At 37.0% G+C, this 21,815-nt stretch overlaps 1 protein-coding gene and 1 pseudogene across 1 annotated transcript in view; both read left to right on the top strand.

Moving 5' to 3' along the window:
• The window catches only part of ABCB7 (ATP binding cassette subfamily B member 7), a 96,361-nt gene that overhangs the window by 24,028 nt on the left and 50,518 nt on the right, over nt 1-21,815 (top strand). Inside the window, exons 2-3 of the mRNA XM_045839380.1 lie at nt 4,367-4,453; nt 19,842-19,961. Of these exons, the coding sequence (XP_045695336.1) occupies nt 4,367-4,453; nt 19,842-19,961 (207 nt within the window). The remainder of the gene's footprint in view (nt 1-4,366; nt 4,454-19,841; nt 19,962-21,815) is intronic.
• On the top strand, nt 11,313-11,958 carry LOC123819079 (annotated as a pseudogene).

Below are 21,815 nucleotides of genomic sequence, written 5' to 3'. Positions count from 1 at the left end.
GACCTTATCTTCCTTATCTGAGAAGCACTTTATCTGCCCTCCCATTCTAAATGATAGCTTTGCTGGATAGAATAATCTTGGATGTGGGTCCTTGCCTTTCATGACTTCAAATACTTTCCAGCCCCTTCTTGCCTGCAAGGTTTCTTTTGAGAAATCAGCTGATAGTCTTATGGGGACTCCTTTGTAAGTAACTATCTCCTTTTCTCTTGCTGCTCTTAAGATTCTCGGCTTCTCTTTAATCTTGGGTAACTTAATTATGATGTGCCTTGGTGTGTTCCTCTTTGGGTCCAACTTCTTTGGGACTCTGAGCTTCCTGGACTTCCTGGAAGTCTCCTTCCTTTGCCAGATTGGGGAAGTTCACTTTTGTTATTTTTTCAAATGAGTTTTCAATTTCTTGCTCTACCTCTTCTCCTTCTGGCACCCCTATGATTTGTATGTTGGAATGTTTAAAGTTTTCCTGGAGGTTCCTAAGTCTCGTCTCATTTTTTTGAATTCTTGTTTCTTCGTTCTGTTCTGGTTGAATGTTTATTTCTCCTTCTGCTGTACATCATTGATTAGAGTCTCAGTTTACTTTCCGTCACTGTTGGTTCCTTGTATACGTTCCTTTATTTTACTTTGTATAGCCTTCACTTCTTCCTGTATTTTTTGACCATACTCAGCCATTTCTGTGAGTATCCTGATTACCAGTGTTTTGAACTGCGCATCTTACAGGTTGGTTATCTCTTCATCACTTAGTACTATTTTGAGAGCCTTGATCTGTTCTTTTATTTGGGCCATATTTTTTTTGTCTTGGCAAGCCTGTTACATAGTAAGGGTTAGAGCCTTAGGTGTTCATCAGGGTGGGGTGGCCATGTCACTGTGTTGTGGTGCTGTATGTAGGGGAAGAGTCTAAGAGGGAACAATGCCACCTGTTCAGCTCTCTGCTGGTTTTCAGTCACTTCCTCTGCTGCCCACAAGCAAATTGGGCCCTTCTGGTGCTGATTCCTGGGTGGGTGGGTTTGTGTACATTCTAGGACCCTGTGGGTTTTTGGAGTTACACATTTCTGAAGTTTGTTACTCTTTCACTTTTGTTGTCACTCTATTTTTTTAAAGATCTTATTTATTTATTTTTAGAGAGGGAAGGGAGGGAGATAGAGAGAGAGAGAGAGAAACATCAGTGTGCGGTTGCTGGGGGCCATGGCCTGCAACCCAGGCATGTACCCTGACTGGGAATTGAACCTGTGACACTTTGGTTCGCAGCCCATGCTCAATCCACTGAGCTACGCCAGCCAGGGCTTGTCACTCTATTTTTAACATCACAATTGCATTGATGATTATACCAAAAGTTAAACATCATGTGTACCATGTTAACAATAGGAAAATTAACCAGATGTTCAAAGTTATCACGCAGGAAGATCCCAGTAAGCTCACTAGCTCCAGTAATGTTACTGATCTTGTTAATATCAGCAATGTTATGAATGTACCTCTCCGTTCCACCACTTCCTTGCTTTGTGAACTTGAGCAGGGCAGTGTCTCTGAGCCTCAGTATTTAGTCTATAAAGTGGGAATAATAATAATAACAATAATACCTTCTGGGGTTGTAGCCAGAATGAAGTGAGATAATTTAACTTTATTTATTTATTTATGTATGTATGTATGTATGTCTGTATTTATTTATGTATTTATGTATTTATTTAATTTTAGAGGTGAAGGGAGGGAGAATGAGAGGGAGAGAAACATTGATGTGTGAGAGATACATCAGTTGGTTGCCTCTTAGCGCCCCCAACTGGAGACCTGGCCTGGAAATCCAGGCAAGTGCCCTGACTGGGAATTGAACCAATGACCCTTCGGTTAGCAGCTTGGCACTCAATCCACTGAGCCACACCAGCCAGGGCAGGAAGTGAGAATTTAGTGTTGAGCAGAAGGCCAGGCAAATATGAATGCTCAGTAAACGATTCTTACCAAAAATGATTATATCATAGCTCTTTCTAATCCATGTTGCCTTATGATGCAGAGAAATACCTTAGCAAAACAAAACTACAATGAATATATGAAAAGTAGATAAAATGCTAACTATCCTGGCCTTCAGTGAATTGCTGTTTTGTTCTAGGCTAAGCATCTCTAGGGATAAACTAAAATTGAAATTTATATTTTAGGTAGATGAGAGTAGAAAAGCGATCAAGATATATCTTACCATTACATTTATCTTACTGTGATATTAATGCCTGCATCGGTCAGTTTTAGATTACAAATTCTTAAAGCATCGAGGAGCATGTATTTATATGTTTTGTTGTGTATAGTGTGTAAGATGAAAACCTTTGAATCTAATTCAAGAAGATTGACATTTGTAATTTACAGCAAGATTTGTTTACTCTTGAAACATTTTAGAGTGACTCTAAGGCTCTTGCTTCTCTTAAAGGCATTTAGAAAAAAAATACAGCTTTTAAAATGCTTTTAAGAGAGCTGTCAGTTTTCTTCCTGGCATTATGTGAAAATAAGTGTTCTAGTCATTTTATGAGTTATGGTCATCTTGTGGAATTTTCAAACTGCCATTGGAAAGAAGATTGAAGCACTTTATCTGCCCTTCCATTCTAAATGATAGGTTTGCTGGATGGAGTAATCTAGGTTGTAGGTCCTTGCTTTTCATCACTTTGAACACTTCTTGCCAGCCCCTTCTTGCCTGTAAGATTTCTTTTGAGAAATCAGCCGATAGTCTTCTGAGTACTCCTTTGTAAGTAACTTTCTGCTTTTCTCTTGCTGCTTTTAAGATTCTGTCTTTATCTTTAACCTTTGGCATTTTCATTATGATGTGTCTTAGTGTGGTCCTCTTTGGGTTCAACTTGTTTGGGAGTCTCTGTGCTTCCCGGACTTGTATATGTATTTCCTTTGCCAAATTAAGGAAGTTTTCTTTCATTATTGTTCAGATAAGTTTTTAATTTCTTGCTCTTCCTCTTCCTTTGGTATCCCTGTATAAAGTGCTTCCCAGATAAGATAAAGCTAAAGGAGTTAGTTCATCATCACTAAGCAATTATTACATGAAATGTGAAAGGGACTTAATCAAGAAAAAGTAGATGAAATTATGAATGTTAAAAAGGCAACAGATTCACAGCTATGAACAAGTGAATCTAAAAAACAAAACAAAACAAAAACTAAGCAAACAACCAGAACAGGAACAGAATTATAGTTGTGGAGATTATTTGGAGAGGGGAGAGGGAGAAAGGGGAGAATGGGCAAAAAGGTGCAGGGATTAAGAAGCATAAATGGTTGGTACAAAATAGACAGGGGGCGTTAAGAATAGTATAGGAAGTGGAGAAGCCAAAGAACTTATGTGCACGACCTACGGACACGAACTAAGTGGGGGATTGCTGGAGGAAAGAGAGGCACTGGCCAGAGGGGGCAAAGGAGGAAAATTGGGGCAACTGTAATAACATAATCAATAAAATATACTTAAAAGATAAGATTGCTATTTTTAGATAATACTGGCAGATTTTCATGGCTAAAATACACAAATGACATGAGAGGCAGCAAAATTAAGACATTTTTATGTATGTTTGAGAGGGTGTAATATCTTTTGAAAGGTCTCTGTTTTCATTTGAAAAGTAATGCAATTATTTTGGGCAATAAGTGTGTTACCAGAAATGCAGTTGCATTCTATGTCATGTCTGTGTTCAATTCGTCCATGAGGAGATAATGGAATAGAGGTTAGCAACCTTCTCAGGTGTGAGTGCCTTTAACAGTAGCAAACTGACAATTAAAAAATAGGCATCTAGAAGAGAAAGAAAATCTACCAACACATAAAAACAGAATTTTTATTTCTTTAACCTGAGCAGTAATATTAAGGCCTTTTAAAAAATTGTAGTAGGCAAGATGCTTGTTTATTTTCAGGGCTAGTTGGAAGATTTGTAGATAGCTCTGTTTTATAAATTAATGCAACAACCATTGAAATCTGCCTTACTTACGTGCAAGATGCTGTGGTATGTGCCATGGGAGATATAAACTTTAAAGAGACTGCCCTGGCCTTGAGGAATTTACCATGTAGTAGGAGAGAGAAAACGTGTGTGCAAGTTATTATAGCATAGGATGGACTGTGAAGTATTAAAAAATACTTTGTTTCTAAATGTATATATGTGAGGCAAAATAATAAGAAAAACTCCATTGTATAAAATCAAATGTGTTGTAAACCAAAACTGTATACATATGGAAAGCAAATTAGATATCATTAATTAACTGTATAATATGCTTTCCTTGACAATGATGGAGTAACAGACTATCTAGTACTGTAGTAGCAAATGATAATAAGAAAGCTGATATATTGTACTAACTCACATTTTGAAAGCTCTGACATTCTGTAATGGCTAATGGACGGCTTGGTGTCATCTTCAACTAGGCTCTCCAGGTGTGGCCGCTGATAGAAAAGAGGACATGTTGGCATGGTCATGCAGGAGGAGGACTCCACACAGACCCGAAAGAAGGGGTAAGAGCCAGTAACAAGTAACTGGAAATTGTAATAGAAGATTGTGTTTGTATAGAAGGTGTATCCAAGATCATCCTATTCCAGAATATATTGATAGACTCGTGTATCGTAACTGCAGAGTTTCCAATACAAAACCATATGAATTGCCCATTGTTATATAGAAGAGATTTTCTCAGGCTAAAAACAAACAATAAAAATCATGATTGATGAAAAAGACAAAAAGTTATCAACTTAAAAATTTATTGCTTTATTAAATTTACATGGTTAATGTTATTTGTTATATAATTTAGCCTTATAAGTAAACATGTAAATTAGATTTAGCACTTATAAGTAATTTGTGTGCACACATGTGTATGTATGTGTGTATCTTAAGGTTAACATTTTCCCTTTTGTCTAGTTATTTTCCAAAGGTCCTAGAATGTTCCCAGCTTCATGGTAAATCTTCCATCTACCTGATCCATTTATTTAATTGCCCATATTCTTTATTATTATTATCATCAAACAGACAAATAAAACAGTAGGGCCACTGAAATCAAAATATTTACTTGTATTATACTTTTTTAAGTAAGTGAAAATGTCATTTGAATACTGTTACACAATTCTCCATGTGGTCCTTTTACTCTGAGCTTGCCTTTCTTTTTTCCCTCTGACTTGACCCAACCAGGATATATATAGTATCTCTAAATAGAAATGACATTTTTACACTCATTGGCAACTGACAAATTTTATGTAAAGGTGCCCTTTAACTTGTAGAGAGATAATATTAGTTATTTTATTTGTGGGAAGTGATTGGTAAGAAAACCTTTCCAGTGCTTTTCTTCCTGTCTGTTTGATCGCCAAAATAGCTCCTTTCACAGAACTCAAAACACTTCACTTTCATATTTCTATCCCATTTTTTATATACTAATCTTCATGGCTGTCCTTAGAAGCCGTAAAATATTATAAAGTATAATTTAAAAAATAATACAAATACTGAGGTTTGTTTATTCATGTATTTTTCTTGGCATATTTGCCAGCTTTCAGGATCGTCTATCACCAAGGCCTCCTAAAGGCAGTTGTAGATAATGCTCTAAACATACCAAAAATATGTTGACTGATAAAGACGAAGCAATCACTTCTCTTAGGCTCAAGCTTTATAAACTTGGAGATAGTTTCTTTATACTCTAGTAAAAGTAAACAAAGCAAAAATCATTGTAATACTTTATATTTAGTCTTTTCTTTATCTTTTTCCCCCCTGCCAACTTTGTGTTACTTTAGTTAAGAGGGATTATAGAATAATAGAGCTTGAAGACAAGAGGCAGTATGGAGTTCTTACTTAAGAGCCTGAACTCTGGAGCCAGACTGCCTAGATTTGAATCTTGGCTCCACCACTTCCTAGTGGAATGACCATGAGCAAGTTACTTAATTTCTGTGTGTATTAATTTCTCTATCTGTACAATGGGGGTGATGATTATACCAAATGTGATTTAAATGTGTTAAGTCCTCACACCATGTAAACCTCTTAAATAGTGCCTGGTACATAGTTAGTGTTCAATAAACAGCTGCCGTTACTTTAAGGTGATGTTGTAAATCCTATCCACTACCATTATCCATTCATTTGAAACAGGGGTCCCCACCCCCAGGGTCACAGACTGGCACCGTTCCGTGGCCAGTTAGGAACCAGGCCTTGAACCTGAGCTCTGCCTCCTGTCTTTTGACCACCCACCCCCATCCGTGGAAAAATTGTCTTTTTTTAAAAAGATTTTATTTGTTTTCAGAGAGGAGAAGGGAGGGAGAAAGAGAGAGAAACATCAATGTGTGGTTACCTCTCGCCCCCTACCAGACACCTGGCCCACAACCCAGGTGTGTGCCCTGACTGGGAATTGAACCAGCAACCCTTTGGTTCACAGGCCGATGTTCAATCTACTGAGCCACACCAGCCAGGGCTCCTTAAACTTTTTAATGTGTTTCTTTTGAAGAAGCATCTGTTAGTAAATTTACTTAATCCTGTGCTCAGAACTTGCCCTGGCCAGGGTGTCTCAGTTGGTTGGAGTGTCATCCTGTGGGCTGCAAGTTCTTGGGTTCAATTCCTGGTCCAAGCAAGTACCTGGGTTGCTGATTTGATCCCTGGTTGGGCCAGTACGGGAGGTAGCCAATCAATCTCTCTCTCTCACAGTGCTTGCTTGTGCTCGTTCTCTCTCTCTCTCTCTCTCTCTCTCTCTCTCTCTCTCCCTCCCTCTCTCTTTCTCTCTCCCTTCCCCCTTCCTCTCTCTTTAAAAAGCAATGAAAAATGTTCTTGATTGAGGGTAAAAAAAAGAATAATGCAGGGCTTAATATAAGGACCACTTCCCAGATTTTGCTTCATATGCTATTTTTTAATGTTAGAAACACATCCTCATTGACTGGATACAGTCAGAAGCTAGTAATTCTAAAAGATCAGTAGTCAGATTTGGTATAAATATTGACATAATCAGAAATGAAGCTTGGAGTATTAAACATTGGAGGATTGGGGAGGTAATGGAATAGAATCTTCATGCTTGTTAAAATGAATGGGTGTGCAGACCAGTGGGCACGATTGCCTGTATGACATGCAAAGGCTGCTTTCTACCTTTGATTGTGTCCATCATGAAACAGCCTTCACTTTCCTTTAAAAAAAAAAGGAGTGACTTTTTATACCTGCTACAACCTGGATGAATCTCAGATATGTTTTGCTGAGTGAAAGCAGCCAGAAGCAAGATGCTGCATGCTGTTCATTCTATTAATCTAGCTTTCTGGAAAAGGCAATGCTGTATGGATAGAGACATCAGTGGTGGCCAGGAGGTGAGAGGCCAGTTGGTGGCAAAAGGTAGCATAAGGGAGTAACATGATTGTTTTGCTGCCTGATTGACATGGGTATGTCAAAACCTCTAGAAACTGATGCTGAAAAGAGTAAATTATACTGCATGTGAACTGTGGTTAAAGAAATAATTGGATTTTAAACAGTGCACTAGCTAGCCAACTAGTACTTGCTAAGCACTGGAATGGATGGAGAGGGGGCAGAGAGAAGCTGATGGAGGACCGTGGACCGGTTGGAGTTTTAAAGGTTCTCTCTACTTTCAGTTTCCGTCACCTCGGATGTCTCCCTGCCTTGCCCATTGCTCAGGCCACCCGCAGAATGAACACCAGAGCTCCCCAAGCAGAAACACCAGAGCTGGGCTCAGCCTCACCTCCAAGTGCGGGATAAGCAAAACTCTAAAGCACCAGTGTGTGTAGTGGGCTGGAAACTACAAAACCCTCCAACCTCAGAGAACCCCAGCCAGGAGGTAACATCACTTCCTGGTCGGTTCCTGTGTTCTGAACTTGTCTCCAGCCACAATGTTTGCAAAAGTTGACACACTCAGAGCCCACACATGAGTGGGGATGGTGTGGGCTTTTCTTGCCAGGTCCTCTGGAGGCCCTGTACCTCTGCGAGACCAGTGCGTGAAAGGGAGCCCCATGGCGCCTTGCTGTGCTTTCTGTCCTGGTGGCATACTGCCCAGTCAAGCATGGACGCAGGTCCACCAACATGCACCACGTGGCCACCCATGGGAGAAGAGGCCTGGGCACCCACCCTGTGCCCTGCATGTTTAGAATCACCCAGGAGACACCTTTGTAAGAGTGGCCCAGTGATCTTTATGTGATTTCTCAAATTGACTTATGTTTGAGATAGAGAATTCACCAACTGGCCAATGTGAATATTAGTCAGTTTGGCAGTTTGTTTTTTCATTATAAATGATGAAATTAACAGTTGAGTACATATCCATCTCATGTAACATAAGCTGTTTTTTTCCCTAGGGACTTTTCACTGCTAGATAAGATCCTTATTGTGGTTGCAAGCTAACAGAGCTTGGAAAACAAACCTTGAGGTTTAGAGAAAGTGACAATGATTGCGAAGCTTTTCCTTGCAATTTTTGTTTACTCTCCCATCCATAGATTCACTGTACCCAATTAGGTGGGGAAAATTTTCCACGGATCCTTTGGATTTTTCCCTTTACTCAACCTACATCTATTTTGACCTAGCTTTCATCAAGTCACTCTTATCCCTAACAGTATTGAAGTGGTTTTTAAAATTATTCCCTTAATAACTGCAGTTAGTTATCTTTAGCTTGGATTGAAAACAGTTTTCTTCTCTGGAAAGTTTGCTTATGCCTGAAATTGTGAACACTTCCAAATTCCCTGCTAAATTAATTCTTGAGGGAGTGCTTGCTTTAGCAGCACATATACTAAAATTCTTTTTTTTTTAATTTTTAAAAATATTTTTGTTTTCTTTTTTTCTGCTTGTTTTATTGTTTATTCTATTACAGTGGTCCCAAGTTTTTCCCTTATGCCCCCTTGACCCAGCTCATCCCTCTCTCCCATGGTCAATCCCCACACCATGAGTCATTGTCCATGTTCATGAGTCATTCATACGTGTTCTTTGATCCCTTTCTCTTCCCTCCTCTATTCCTCCCTCCGCTCCTACAGCTGTCAGTCTGTTCCATGTTTCCATGTCTCTGGTTCTGTTTTTCTTGTTAGTTTATTTTGTTCATTAGATACAAACACTAAAATTCATTAGGGAGAACATATTCAGCCGATGGACCACATTGGTATAAAACAAATAGCATCTGTAAATTTTTGGTATATGTATTTTTTCCTTATCACAATTCCCCCCCCCCCCAGGTCGTTTCTTTCTAAACCAATCCCTTGTTTTTGTGAGTTAGAATTTTTCATGCTATTAGAATTTAGAAATATCTCTAAAACTAGGATTGGTAGTTAAATTCTTCATCAGCAAAAGAAAAGGCGATTCTTCCATTTTTAATAGAAGATCACTTTTTGTTTACTTTTTCATTTCTCTGTCAAAGCCCAGTGTTCTCGCATCCCTTGAAAGGAGTGGGCTCCTGGTAGAAAAAAGTTACTCTTCAGTGCTTGACAGCCTTTTCTCTTTTTAAAAAAAATTGTACTTTTCAGTACAATTTACATTCAGAATGATTTTGTATTAGTTTTCAGGTATGTAGCACAGTTGTTAGACAGTCATATACTTTACAAAGTATTCCTCCCGATATTTCAATATTGTAATATTTTATATCCTGGTGACTGTCACTATCCTGGTGACTGTCCTAGTCACTGTTTTGTGACTACCAGTCTGGACTTCTTAATCTCTCCACCTGTTTCACCTGTTTTACCCAGTTTCCCAACTATCAGTCTGTTCTCTGTATCAATCAGGCTGTTTTTTTATTTTGTTTATTTGTTTATTTTGTCATTTAGATTCCACATATAAATGAAATCATATGATATTTCTCTTTCTCTGATTAACTTATTTCATGTAGCATAATATCATCTAGGTATATTTATGCTGGTGCAAATGGTAAGATTTCATTCTTGTTTTGGCAGAGAAATATTCCATTGTATATATGTACCACCAGTTTTTAAACCACTTGTCTGCTGATGGTCTGTTGCATTGCTTCCATTATCTTGGCTATTATAAGTAATGCTGCTATGAACATAGGGGTGCATATATTCTTTTGAATTACTGTTTTGAGTTTCTTTGGATATATACCCAGAGTTGAAATTGTTGTATCATAAGATAGTTCCATTTTTAATTTTTTGAGGAGACTCCATACTGTTTTCCGTAATGGCTACAGAAATCTCACCAAAAGTGCATGAGAATTCCCTTTTCTCCGTGTCCTTGTCAGCACTTGTTGTTTGTTGATTTATTGATGGTGGCCATTCTGACAAATGTGAGGTGCTATCTCATCGTGGTTTTAATTTGAATTTTTTTGATGATACTGCCATTGAGCATTTTTTGTTATATCTATTGGCCATCTGTATGTCCTCTTTGGAGAAGTGTGTATTCAGGTCCTCTGCCTATTTTTTAATTAGGCTGCTTTATTTTTTTTTGTGTTGGATTGTATGAGTTTTTTAAAAACAAATACTGGCTATTAATTCCTTATCTGATATATCATTGGCAGATATCTTGCTACATTCAGTAGGTTGTCTTTTTGTTTTGTTGATGGTTTCAATTAGCTTTGCAAAAACCTTTTAATTTGATATAGTCCCATTTGTTTATTTTTTCTTTTGTTTATCTTGCTCAAGGAGGTACATTACAGAAAATATTGCTAAAAGAAGTGTCAGAGATTTCACTGCCTATGTTTTATCCTAGGAGTTTTATGGTTTTGAGTCTTACATTTCAGTCTTCAATTCATTTTGAGTTTATTCTTGGGTGTAAGAAGGTGGTCTACTTCATTTCTTTCATGTTATCGGTCCAGTTTTCTCAACACTATTTATTGAATAGGCTGTCTTTACCACATTGTATGTTCTTGCCTCCTTTGTCAAATATTAATGACCGTGTAGGCATATACTTATTTCTGGGCTTTCTCTTCTGTTCCATTGATCTGTGTGTCTATTTTATGACAGTACCATGTTGTTTTGATTACTCTCACCTTGTAGTATAGATTGACATCAGGTAGCATGATACCTCCAGCTTTCTTCTTATTTCTCAAGATTGCTGTGGCAGTTTAGGGTCTTTTGTGGTTTCATATTAATTTTGGGATAATTGGTTCTAGTTTTGTGAAATATGCCATTTGTATTTTGATAGAATTGCATTGAATCTGTAGATTGCTTTGGGTAATATGGGCATGATAATGATGTTAATTCTTCCTGTCCATGAACATGGTATATTCTTCCACTTGTATCTTTTTCAGTTTCGTTCTTCAGTGTCTTATAATATTCTCAGTACAGGCCTTTACATCTGTGGTTAAATTCATTCCAAGCTATTTTATTATTTTTAGATGCAATTCTAAATCCAATTGCTTGTTTAGTTTCCCTTTCTGATACTTCCTTATTGGTCTATAAAAATACCCCCGAGCTACATTCCTTGCACAAAATGTTCGGTGAAGCCACAGAAACCGTCCCTGTTACAGAGCAGGTGTTGCCACCACCCCAGGCTGAGACAGGGTCTAGATCAGAGTCTGACAGTGATGAATCAGTATCGGAGCTCCAGGAACAAGATTCCACACAGGTAGCCACACAACAAGCCCAGGGGGCGGCCGTAGCCGAAATCAATGAAGAATCAGTCAGTAAAGCAAAATAGATCCAGAGTGAAAAGAAGGCATGGAGGCTGTATTCACACTGGGTCTTCACCAGGTTACAGGGGTGAGTAGGGTCACTATCTGGAAATCTAAGATATACTTTTTGTCATCACAAAACCGATGTCTACAAGAGCCTAGTTTCAGATACCTATATAATTTTTGGAAAAGCCAAGATTGAGGATTTATCTCAGCAAGCACAGATGGCAGCTGCTGAGAAATTCAAAGTCCCTGGTGTAGCTGTCTCAAACATTCAAGAAGACACACAGGCTCCAACTGTACAGGAGAAGAGTGAAGAAGATGAGGTTGATGAAACAGGTGTGGAAGTTACGAACATAGAGATTGGTCATGTCATGAGGAAATGTGTCACGAGCAAAGGCAGTCTGAGCCCTGAAGAATGACAGTAATGATATTGTAAATGCTATTATGGAAATAACAATGTAACCATCTAAAAATAAGGACTACTTTTTTGTTATTTCAAAAGAGTTACTGCAGCTTGGTTTGAAATTTGTACTTTTCTGCCAGTAATAAAGTTACAACTTCTTGTAGGGGAAAAATGCCACCGATTTCTGAATGTTAATTTTGTATCCTGCTACTCTACTGAAGTCCTTTATCAGTTCTAGTAGCTTTTTAGTAGAATCTTGAGGGTTCTGTATATACAGTATCATGTCATCTGCAAATAAAGACAGTTTAACTTTTTCCCCCCTATTTGGATACCTTATTTTTCTTCATCTTTTCTGATTGCTGTGGCTAGGGCTTCCAGTACTGTGTTGAATAAAAGTGGTGCAAGTGGACATCCCTGTCTTGTTATTTTGTTAGATGCTTTTTCTGCATCTACTGATATGATCTTATGATTTTTACTCTTCATTTTTCTTACGTGGCATATCATGTTAATTGTTTGTGGCTATTGTATCAACCTTGCATCTCAGGAGTAAACCATACTGGATCATGGTATATGATCTTGTCAGTGTACTGCTGAATTTGGTTTGCTAGTATTTTCTTGAGAATTTTTATATCTATGTTTATTGGGGATATTGGCCTATCTTTTCCTTTCTTTGTAGTGTCTTTGTCTGGTTTTGGAATTAGGTTAAAGCTGGCCTCCTAAAATGAGCTTGGGAGTCTTCTCTTAAAGTTTTTGGAATAGTTTGAGGTTAGGTGTTAATTCTTCTTTGAATGTTTGGCAAAATTCACCTGTGTGGAGCTATCTAGTCCAGGACTTTTGTTTTTGGGGAGTATTTTGATTACTGCTCTGATTTTGATGATCTCAGTGTGATCCATTTTATTGTTTATTATTTAGGCTCTGTGTGTTCTTCAGTTTTTTCTTGTAATTGATTTCTAGTTTCATACCCTTGTAGTTGGAGAAGATGCTTGATGTGATTTCAGTCTTCTTAAATTTAATGAGACATGTTTTATGTCTTAACATGTGGTCTTTGCTAGAGTATGTTCTATGTGCACTTGAAAAGAATGTATATTCTTCTGCTTTGGGGTGACATTCTTTGAAAATATAAAATCTGTCTGATCTATTGTGTCATTCAAGGCCACCGTTTCCTTGTCAATTTTCTGTCTGGAAGATCTATCCATTGTTGCAGCGAAGTGTTAAATCCCCTACTGTGACTGTATTACTGTCCACCTCACCCTTTATTTCCATCAATATTTTCTTTATGCATTTATGTGCTACTATGTTGGGCACGTAATTCACAAGGGTTATATTCCTTTGTTGGATTCCCTTTATCATTATGCAATGTCCCTCTTTGTCTTTTGTTCTGGCCTTTGTTTGAATGTCAGCTTTCTCTGATATAAGTATTGCTTCCTTAGCTTTTTTTGTTACAATTTGCAAGAAATATCTCATTCCTTTACTTTCAGACAGTCTATGTTTTTATTCTGAGCTGGGTCTCTTGAAGACAGCATATATATAGGTCTTTTTTTCTTATCTGTTCAGCTACCCTATGTGTTTTGATGGGAGCATTTAACTTACTTACATTTTAAGTGATTATTTTTTTTAAAGATTTATTTATTTATTTATTTATTTATTTATTTATTTATTTATTTATTTATTTATTAGAGAGGGAAGGGAGGGAGATAGAGAGAGAAACATCAATGTGCGGTTGCTGGGGGTCATGGCCTGCAACCCAGGCATGGACCCTGACTGGGAATTGAACCTGCGACACTTTGGTTCACAGCCCGCGCTCAATCCACTGAGCTATGCCAGCCAGGGTTAAGTGATTATTGATAGGTACATATTTAATAGCCATTTTATTCTTTATAATTGTGTTCCTTTGATATTTCTTATAACATTAGTTTGGTAGTAATGAACTTCTTTAGCTTTTTATTGTCGGGGAAACTCCTTATTTGTCCTTCTAGTTTAAATGGTACCTTTGCCAGGTAGAGTAGTCTTGACAGTAGGTACCTGCATTTCGTCACTTTGAGTATTTCGTGCCATTTACTTCTGTTGAAATAGCAGCTGACAGTCTTATGGGAAACCCCTTGTAGGTAACTGTATTTCTCTTGTGACTTTAAAGATTTCTCTTTTTGTCTTTAACCTTTGGCATTTTAATTATGATGTGTCTTGGTGTGGGCCTCTTTGGGTTCATCTTGTTTGGGACTCTCCATGCTTCCTGTACTTGTGTGTCATTTTCCTGCACTAGATTAGGGAAATTTTCAGCCATTATTTCTACAAATAGCTTCTCAACCCTTTGCTCTCTTTTCTCCTTCTGGTACCCTTGTGATGTTAATGGTATTCCAGAGGTCATTTAAACTTCTTATGTTTTTAAATTGCTTTTTTTTCTTTTTGCTGTTCTGATGGTGTTTTCTGCTACTTTGTTTTCCAAATTGCTGCTTCAATCTTCTGCTCCATCTAGGCTGTTGTAGATTTCTTCTAGTATTTTCTTGTTTTAAAATTTTCATTTGAGAACTCGTTTATTGATTTTAGAGAGAGGGGAAGGGCTAGGGCAGAGAGAGAGAAACATTATATGAGAGGTAAACATCAATCTGTTGCCTCCCATATGCTCCCAAATGGTGGATTGAACCCACGGCCTAGGTATGTGTCCTGACTGGGTATCGAACCGTACCCTTTTGGTGCATGGGACAACGTTGCAACCAAATGAGCCACCCAGCCATTGCTTCTTCTAGTACTTCTACATTTCAAATATTCTGTTCTTCATTTCAGACTTATTCTGTTTTATGGTTCTTGTGTTCTCATTATTTTTCCTCAAGACTTCATTCATTTTTATTTTTAGAGAGAGGGGAAAGGAGAGAGAGAGGGAGAGAAACATCAGTGTGTGGTAACCTTTCGCGTGCCTTCACCATAGTTCACCTTGTTTCCAGTTAGGTCTATCCCCTCTTTGACAGTTCTCTGTTGTTTCCAAACCTTTTCTTCCCAACTAATTTCTAGGGAAGAAATACAATACAGTTTGGCTACTCAAAATTGTTACAGAGCCTATTTGAATTCCTTTTATTGTTACTCTTGTGTATTCTTTCTGAATCTAATTTTCCTTTTTTAGGGATAGCTAATTCCACTATAGGGGTGGGCAAATGTGGGTTTACAGTTCTTATGGCAAACAATTATTAATAAATAATATAAGAATAAACTCTGTTTTATGTACTCACAACTGTGAGTACATAATTTTCTAAACCTTTTTAGAAATGTTTATTCCATATACTAGCACAGTACTAGCTTTATATTGTCTTGGAGCTTAAAATGTCAGTTCCGTGTTTTAAATTTGAGTCTATTAGCTACAGCAAAAAGGCCATATTGTATATATTGTTAGCAGGAAAGGAATGTAGATTCACTTTTACTTTTACAAGCCTTTTAATGATATTGCTGTAGTGTTCCATTTTAAAGAGCTTTTGTTATCATAATGTACTTATCACAGTTACGTTTTTAAAATAACTTTCAAATTGTATGTACTATAGAAATGATGAGCAGAAAGGTTAAAGAATTCCATGTTTTCCTTTTATTTGTAAGGAAGGCTTAAAGAAAAAAGTATTATGATATTAACTGTGGGTTACTCAAGGGATTTTGACTCTTGAGAAAGACTTTCCTTTTCTTAAATTATTGATTTTTCCTATATTTTAATATAATTACTGTTTACACAATGAATTTTCAAATAACCCAATTTCTTTTCATCCTGCTTGACATTCCCTCCATTTCCCACCCTGTCTTTAAGAATTTGCTCTTAAAGGGGTATTGTGCTATTTGTGTTGCTTAGTCCGAAATAAAAAGATTACTTGATGTGGAGGTTATGTCTAATTCAGTCTCAAGCTTATTTCTGGTCTCTCTCAGCTTTAGATAACTCTTTTTACCATTGGGTGTACAGTATGAATTAACTGTGATGATTTTGAAATATGGTAGATTGTCTTTCAGGATATGAACTGAGGCCTTCAGTTTTATTTTACTCTTGCACAGCAGGAATAGTTGGTTTAAAATTCTTTAAAAATGTGCCTCAGCCTCTGAAATGCCTCTTTGATTTGGCCTTTACTCTTAAAAAAGACATTAGTTTTCAAACTTTATAATTTATCTAGCCTATAACTGAAGGCTCTACTTTAGAGCTTAATGGAATCCTAATGCATGATTACACAAGTTCAGAACCCATTTTGTTACATAAAGTAGTGACATTTTGTGCCCTATTAAGCCAACTAGAATAATTTTCTTGCTCTTAGCTATAATTTCTCTGTGCCCTCATTGAAAAAAATTTGGCATGTGTTGTAGAAAGTATTGACATGAAAGAGTTTTTCCAGTGATATGTGGAAACAGGGCCTTTTGCCATCATTGCATCAAGAAAAATAAAAAAAAAACAAAACTTGTGAATTGAGAAAGCTGTTGAAATGCCCCTGTTTATGTTATAATATATTAAACTATATTTGTTTAGTAATAGTTCAATTGGAAAAATAAATTTTAAAATTACAGTTTAATTCCCTTTTAAAAACACCTTACCAGTTAGGAGTGCATGTGTGAGTGTGTGTGTGTATATAAACATTAAGAACTGTACTTACAGTATTGCATATTTTTACCATCTTATGTATTTAGAGCAGTTTAGGATGCTAGTCCCGTTTTCAGTATAATATGAACACTTTTATTTCTCTTATATTTTACTCAATAAACTGACTAAAAGATGTTGGAAAAACAATTTGCTGAGCCTTAGGGGATATAACCATAATAGAAAACTACCCTGTGTTGTCCTGGGTTTCTTATATTTTGACAGTTTTCCTCCATTTCTTGTGCAAATCTACTTGAAATTATATAACTTCCCCCCTCAAAATATTTTTTGTTAAATGTGAACTACAGAGAATGCAAGCAAGTAAAAAGAATGTAAAAAATCATCAGTGATTCCTCTTACTCTCAGCTACTGATGTTAACACTTCGAGGGGTATTGCTTTCCATGTACCTTTGTATGTATGTGTAAACTCTTACACACATCACATTTTTTCCATAAAAATAACTTTTTAACTCTTCTTTTTTTACTTAATATGTGTCTGTGTCACTACATGTTTTTGAGTGGCTATATTTTGTTGTATGCATTCACTGTAATTTCTTTATAAAGTTCTGCATCATTGACTAGGCTGTTTCCATTTTTTTCCTGTTAATACAAGATGGGAATGAGTATCCTTATAGCTAAATGTCTTATTCCTTTATTCAGTAAAGATAATATTTGCTGAGTGCCTAACATGTCAGCCACTGTATTTGGTATTGGGTTACAACAGTGATCACAAAACACAAAGTTACTAAGTGCATGGAATTTAAATTCTAGCAGGAGAGCAGATATTAATCAAATAACCACATTGCTATATAAGTAGTTAATAACGGAAAGGAATACTCTGAAAGAAAGGAATACTCTTCTGTGAGAAAATACAGCCGAGGATCCTGACTACAGTTAGGGAAGATCTCATTGTGAAAGTGCTGCTTGATTTGGCAATTAACTAGTTGTAAGAGGTTGTGGGTGGTGTGGGTTGGCATCGTAGAGAGAAAGATTATTACTGATCTAATGAATGGTATTGTGCAAAGGCCCTGTGGCAGAAGGGTTAGGGGATATTTGAGAAACTTAAAAAAAAAGCCAGTGTGGTGTGAACACAGAAAGTAGTGACATAAGATACAGCTAGAAACTACTTTAATCCCTTACTGTGCAAGGGCCTGGTAGAGGAGTGTCTCATAAACCATGTTATGGACTTTATTCTAAGAGGGATAGGGTGCCTTCAAAGGGTTTTAATCTGGTAGTAATATCTGATTGCAGGATGAACTAATTGTATAGGGAACAGCATGGATACAGGAAGATCAGATAGGAGGTTGATGCAGTGATTTAGGTAAGAAATGATAGCTTGGACCACCAAACTGGGAACCAGGGAGATGGCTGGGACTGACCCCAAGACCGTGCAGGATCTCACCTTGGTGGTGCAGACACCCCTGCAACAAATGCAAGACAGATTTCGGACCATGTCCAACCAGATCATTGGAAGAAGTGATGATATGAGTAGTCACATTGATGACCTGGAGAAAAACATTGCAGACCACACGACCCAGGCTGGGGTGGAAGAACTGGAAGGGGAAAACAAGGTACCTGCTTCACAGAAGAGCCGAAGGCTGCTAATTTACACTGAAATCTGGAACATCATTTTTACAAAGTCAGGAGAAGACCAAATGGCTCTTTGCAACTAATTACTATATGTAGACAGGTCTGATACTGTAAAGTGTGCATTCTTCTTATCACATACTATAGTTAGTTGATAGAGTGATTCCCCCGCCCTCTGTTTCTCGAACTTGATAACTTCACATCTTGGATCTTGGTCAGTTGTGCTATTAAATATTAAACACTAAAACTTTGGTGGTTCCTACATAAAATTGTCAAATTAAAAAAAGGAAAGAAATGATAGCTTGGACGAGATTGGTAGAGGAACTAGAAAGAAGTAGACATATTTAAGAGATTTTTGTGAAATAAAATTGATTCAACTTGGGACATTTCTGAAGTATTTTTTTTAAAGCATAAGTTTCCAAAAATGGAATTCTCAAAACAAAGGATAAAATTATTTTAATAACTTATGGTAGGTATCAAATTGCTTTCCAGAAAGATTGTTTTAGTGCATTCTCCCATTGGCAGTGTATTAGAATGTTCATTTCCATACATCTTCACCAACAACAAGCATTAACATTTTTGTTTTTTTTTCTTTTTAACACCTTTTCCAGAAATTGAGCAATTACTTCAATTTTTAAAATAGGATTTATTTTACCAATTATAATAATACAGTGGTTTTGGAATATAGTAGTCCCCTCTTATCTACAGTTTTTCTTTCCATGGTTTCAGTTACCCATGGTCAACTACAATCTGAAAATATTGAGTGGAAAATTCCAGAAATAAGTAATTCATGAGTTTTAAATTGTGCACCATTCTGAGTAGCATGGTGAAGTCTTGCACCCTCCTACCCACAATGTGAATCATCCCTTTGTCCAGCATATTCATGCTTTATATGCTACCTGCCTTTTAGTCATTTAGTTTGTCTTGGTTATCACATTAACTGTGGTATCACAGTGCTTCTATTCAAGTAACCCCTATTTTACTTAACAATGGCCTGGAAGTCATTCACATAACTTTTAGTATAGTATATTGTTACAACTGTTATATTTTATTATTATTAATCCCTTACTGTGCATTATTAATACATTGAACTTTATCAGAGGTATGTGTATATAAGAAATAACATAGTATATTTAAGGTTTGATACTATCCATGGTTTCACACATTTCCTGGGGGTCTTGGAACATATTTCCTGTGAATAAGGGGAGATTACTATATGCATGTGTTGATCTTTTTTTGGAAAAAAAAAGACTTTATTTATTTATTTATTTATAGAGAGAGGGGAAGGGACAGGGAAAGAGAGGGGGACAAACATTGATATGCAGAGAAACATCGATTGGTTGCCTCTTGCATGCCCCTAACTGGGGACCTGGCCTGCAACCCAGGCATGTGCCCTGACTGGGGCTTCACAAAGATGGAAATGTGCAAATGTGTGTATTTTATGTAATGTTTTAATACTTTAATAGGTAAGAAATAAATATATAGTACATATCCCCTCACCCCAACTTAATAACATCTTGGCGATATGAGGATAGCTATAACTCAAGGCACGAAATTAGAAATGAATAACTCTTTCAAAGCAATTGAAAATTTCTCATTCTCCAAAATAATTTGAGTTTGAAAGATACTGACCTTAGACTCAGAATACAAGTTATGTTTGTAATGTTTTCATATTTTTGTGACATAGGTACATAATTCTACATTATTGAAATATAGTTGTATTTGAAATAACATGTTACTCACTGCTTTGTTTTCTCTCAACAGTTAAAAGATGTTGATACTCGGAAAATCATAAAAGCAATGCTTTCTTATGTGTGGCCCAAAGACAGGCCAGATCTACGAGCTAGGGTTGCCATTTCCCTGGGATTTTTGGGTTGCGCAAAGGTAAGAATAAGAGAAATTATGTGTTGTTTGTTGCTATAGGAAATGCTGTGATATTTTCTGGTAATGAAACTTGGGCTGATGTAAGCCACTTTGGGTGAACATTGTCAACTTTTAGGACCCTTATTTACATAACTCTTTTATGCAGTCAGCAGAAATTATATGGTAATGCGGTAATGCCTGATTTATCTGTGACTCAGACTTAAAACAGCTTCAACTTAATGGAACTCATTGCTGGAACCAGTGAAAGATACAATATCCCTTAGTAGCAAGAAACTCCTCGCAGCCCTGTTGGCTTTTATTTAATACAAACTTATGGTAAGCCTTGTTCTCAGTTCCCAGTAAGTTGAAAAGGAGGAAGACATTTTAGGCACATTGATCAAGTCATAGGTGGTAAATACCAATGTGACGATAAGGGAAAAAAGAGGAAAAGCTTGGGCAATTTGATACCATTCAGTATAGGCGTTCTCTGCATCTTAGCGGCCTCCTCGGTTTGTTACTGTACTGTAACACATTTTAGTAAGGCAAACCTGCAAACTTATAACAACAACTGAGCTCTCAGTAAAAATCCCTCATTTTCAATTTATTCACATTTTGAAATCAGTGATGTATGAATCACTAGATACAGTAGAGTAATGGTGCATATATTGGCTCTGGAGTCAGACCTGCTGGGGTTTGCCTTGTAACCTTGGGCAAATGGCTTAGTCTCTATGTCTGTTTCTTAATTTGTAAAATAAGGTCGTTACAAGAATATTAAAAAAAAAAGGTTTTAAAGATTTTATTTATTTATTTTTAGAGAGAGGGGAAGGGAAGGAGAAAGAGGAGAGAAACATCCATGTGTGGTTGCCTCTCATCTGCCCCCACACTGGGGGCCTGGCCTGCAACCCAGGCATGTGCCCTGACTGGGAATTGAACCAGCAACCCTTTGGTTTGCAGGCCCATGCTCAGTTCACTGAGCTATACCAGCCAGGGCTCGTTATAAGAATTTTAAAAAATTAATGTACAAAGGGCTTAGAACAGTGCCTGGCACATAGTGAAACATAACGTACATGTGAAAATAAAAGTAAATTCTAATTTCCATCAGAAATATGGTAAAAGTCTGCTCAAAAGTCTAAATGAGGTTTGTTTATAATTTGGTTATCACTTTGATATGTGTGTTAATATATTGTTTTAGAACAGGTCTAATCACTTCTCTTATGTATCATGTATGTTCCCATTTATTTACTTATTCTTTCCCTACCTCAAAAATATTTTTTGAGAACTTGTCATACAAAGTACTGTTCTTGGCCCTGCTGGGTATTCAAATATAAATAAAGCACATTTATTCTCCCAAATCATACAGGATAAGACAAGTTTTCTTTTATTGCCGTAATACAAAGAGGGTCATAAATGATTTAAAAGAAGTGTTGGGGTGTTTCAAAGGAAACAGCCATTATGACGGGAAGTCAGGACAGGCTTCAGAGAGGAGGTGATGTTTGAGATAGGCCTGGATTGATGAATAGGATTGTTACAGGTACAGGAATAAGGAAGAGGAAGATGAGCGGGAGCACAGAGTCTGTGTGGAGAAGTGAGTAGTGCAGCTTTGTTCCAGGGAGGGGGTAATGTTTCAGAAGCATTCGAAATAATCTCAGAAAGAGAAATAGAGCTCCTAATGTGAAATGCCTTAGTCGTACAGCAAAAAATTTTTTAACTATGTGGGAAGTAGGAAACTGTATTTTTGAGTAGAAGAATAATCAAGTTAGAACTTCAGTTTAGGATATTAATCTGACCCTGGTGGATTATGGTGGTGAGAGACCTAAAGTAGGGATACCCTTCATTTCAATTCATGAGTTCATTCAGCAAATATTTGCCGAGCAG

Source organism: Phyllostomus hastatus, unplaced genomic scaffold, assembly GCF_019186645.2.
Source record: "Phyllostomus hastatus isolate PE091 unplaced genomic scaffold, TTU_PhHast_1.1 phas_contig_30, whole genome shotgun sequence".
Lineage (NCBI taxonomy): Eukaryota > Metazoa > Chordata > Mammalia > Chiroptera > Phyllostomidae > Phyllostomus > Phyllostomus hastatus.
The sequence above is the reverse complement of the archived record's forward strand: the minus strand, read 5'-3'. Positions and strand labels throughout refer to the sequence as shown.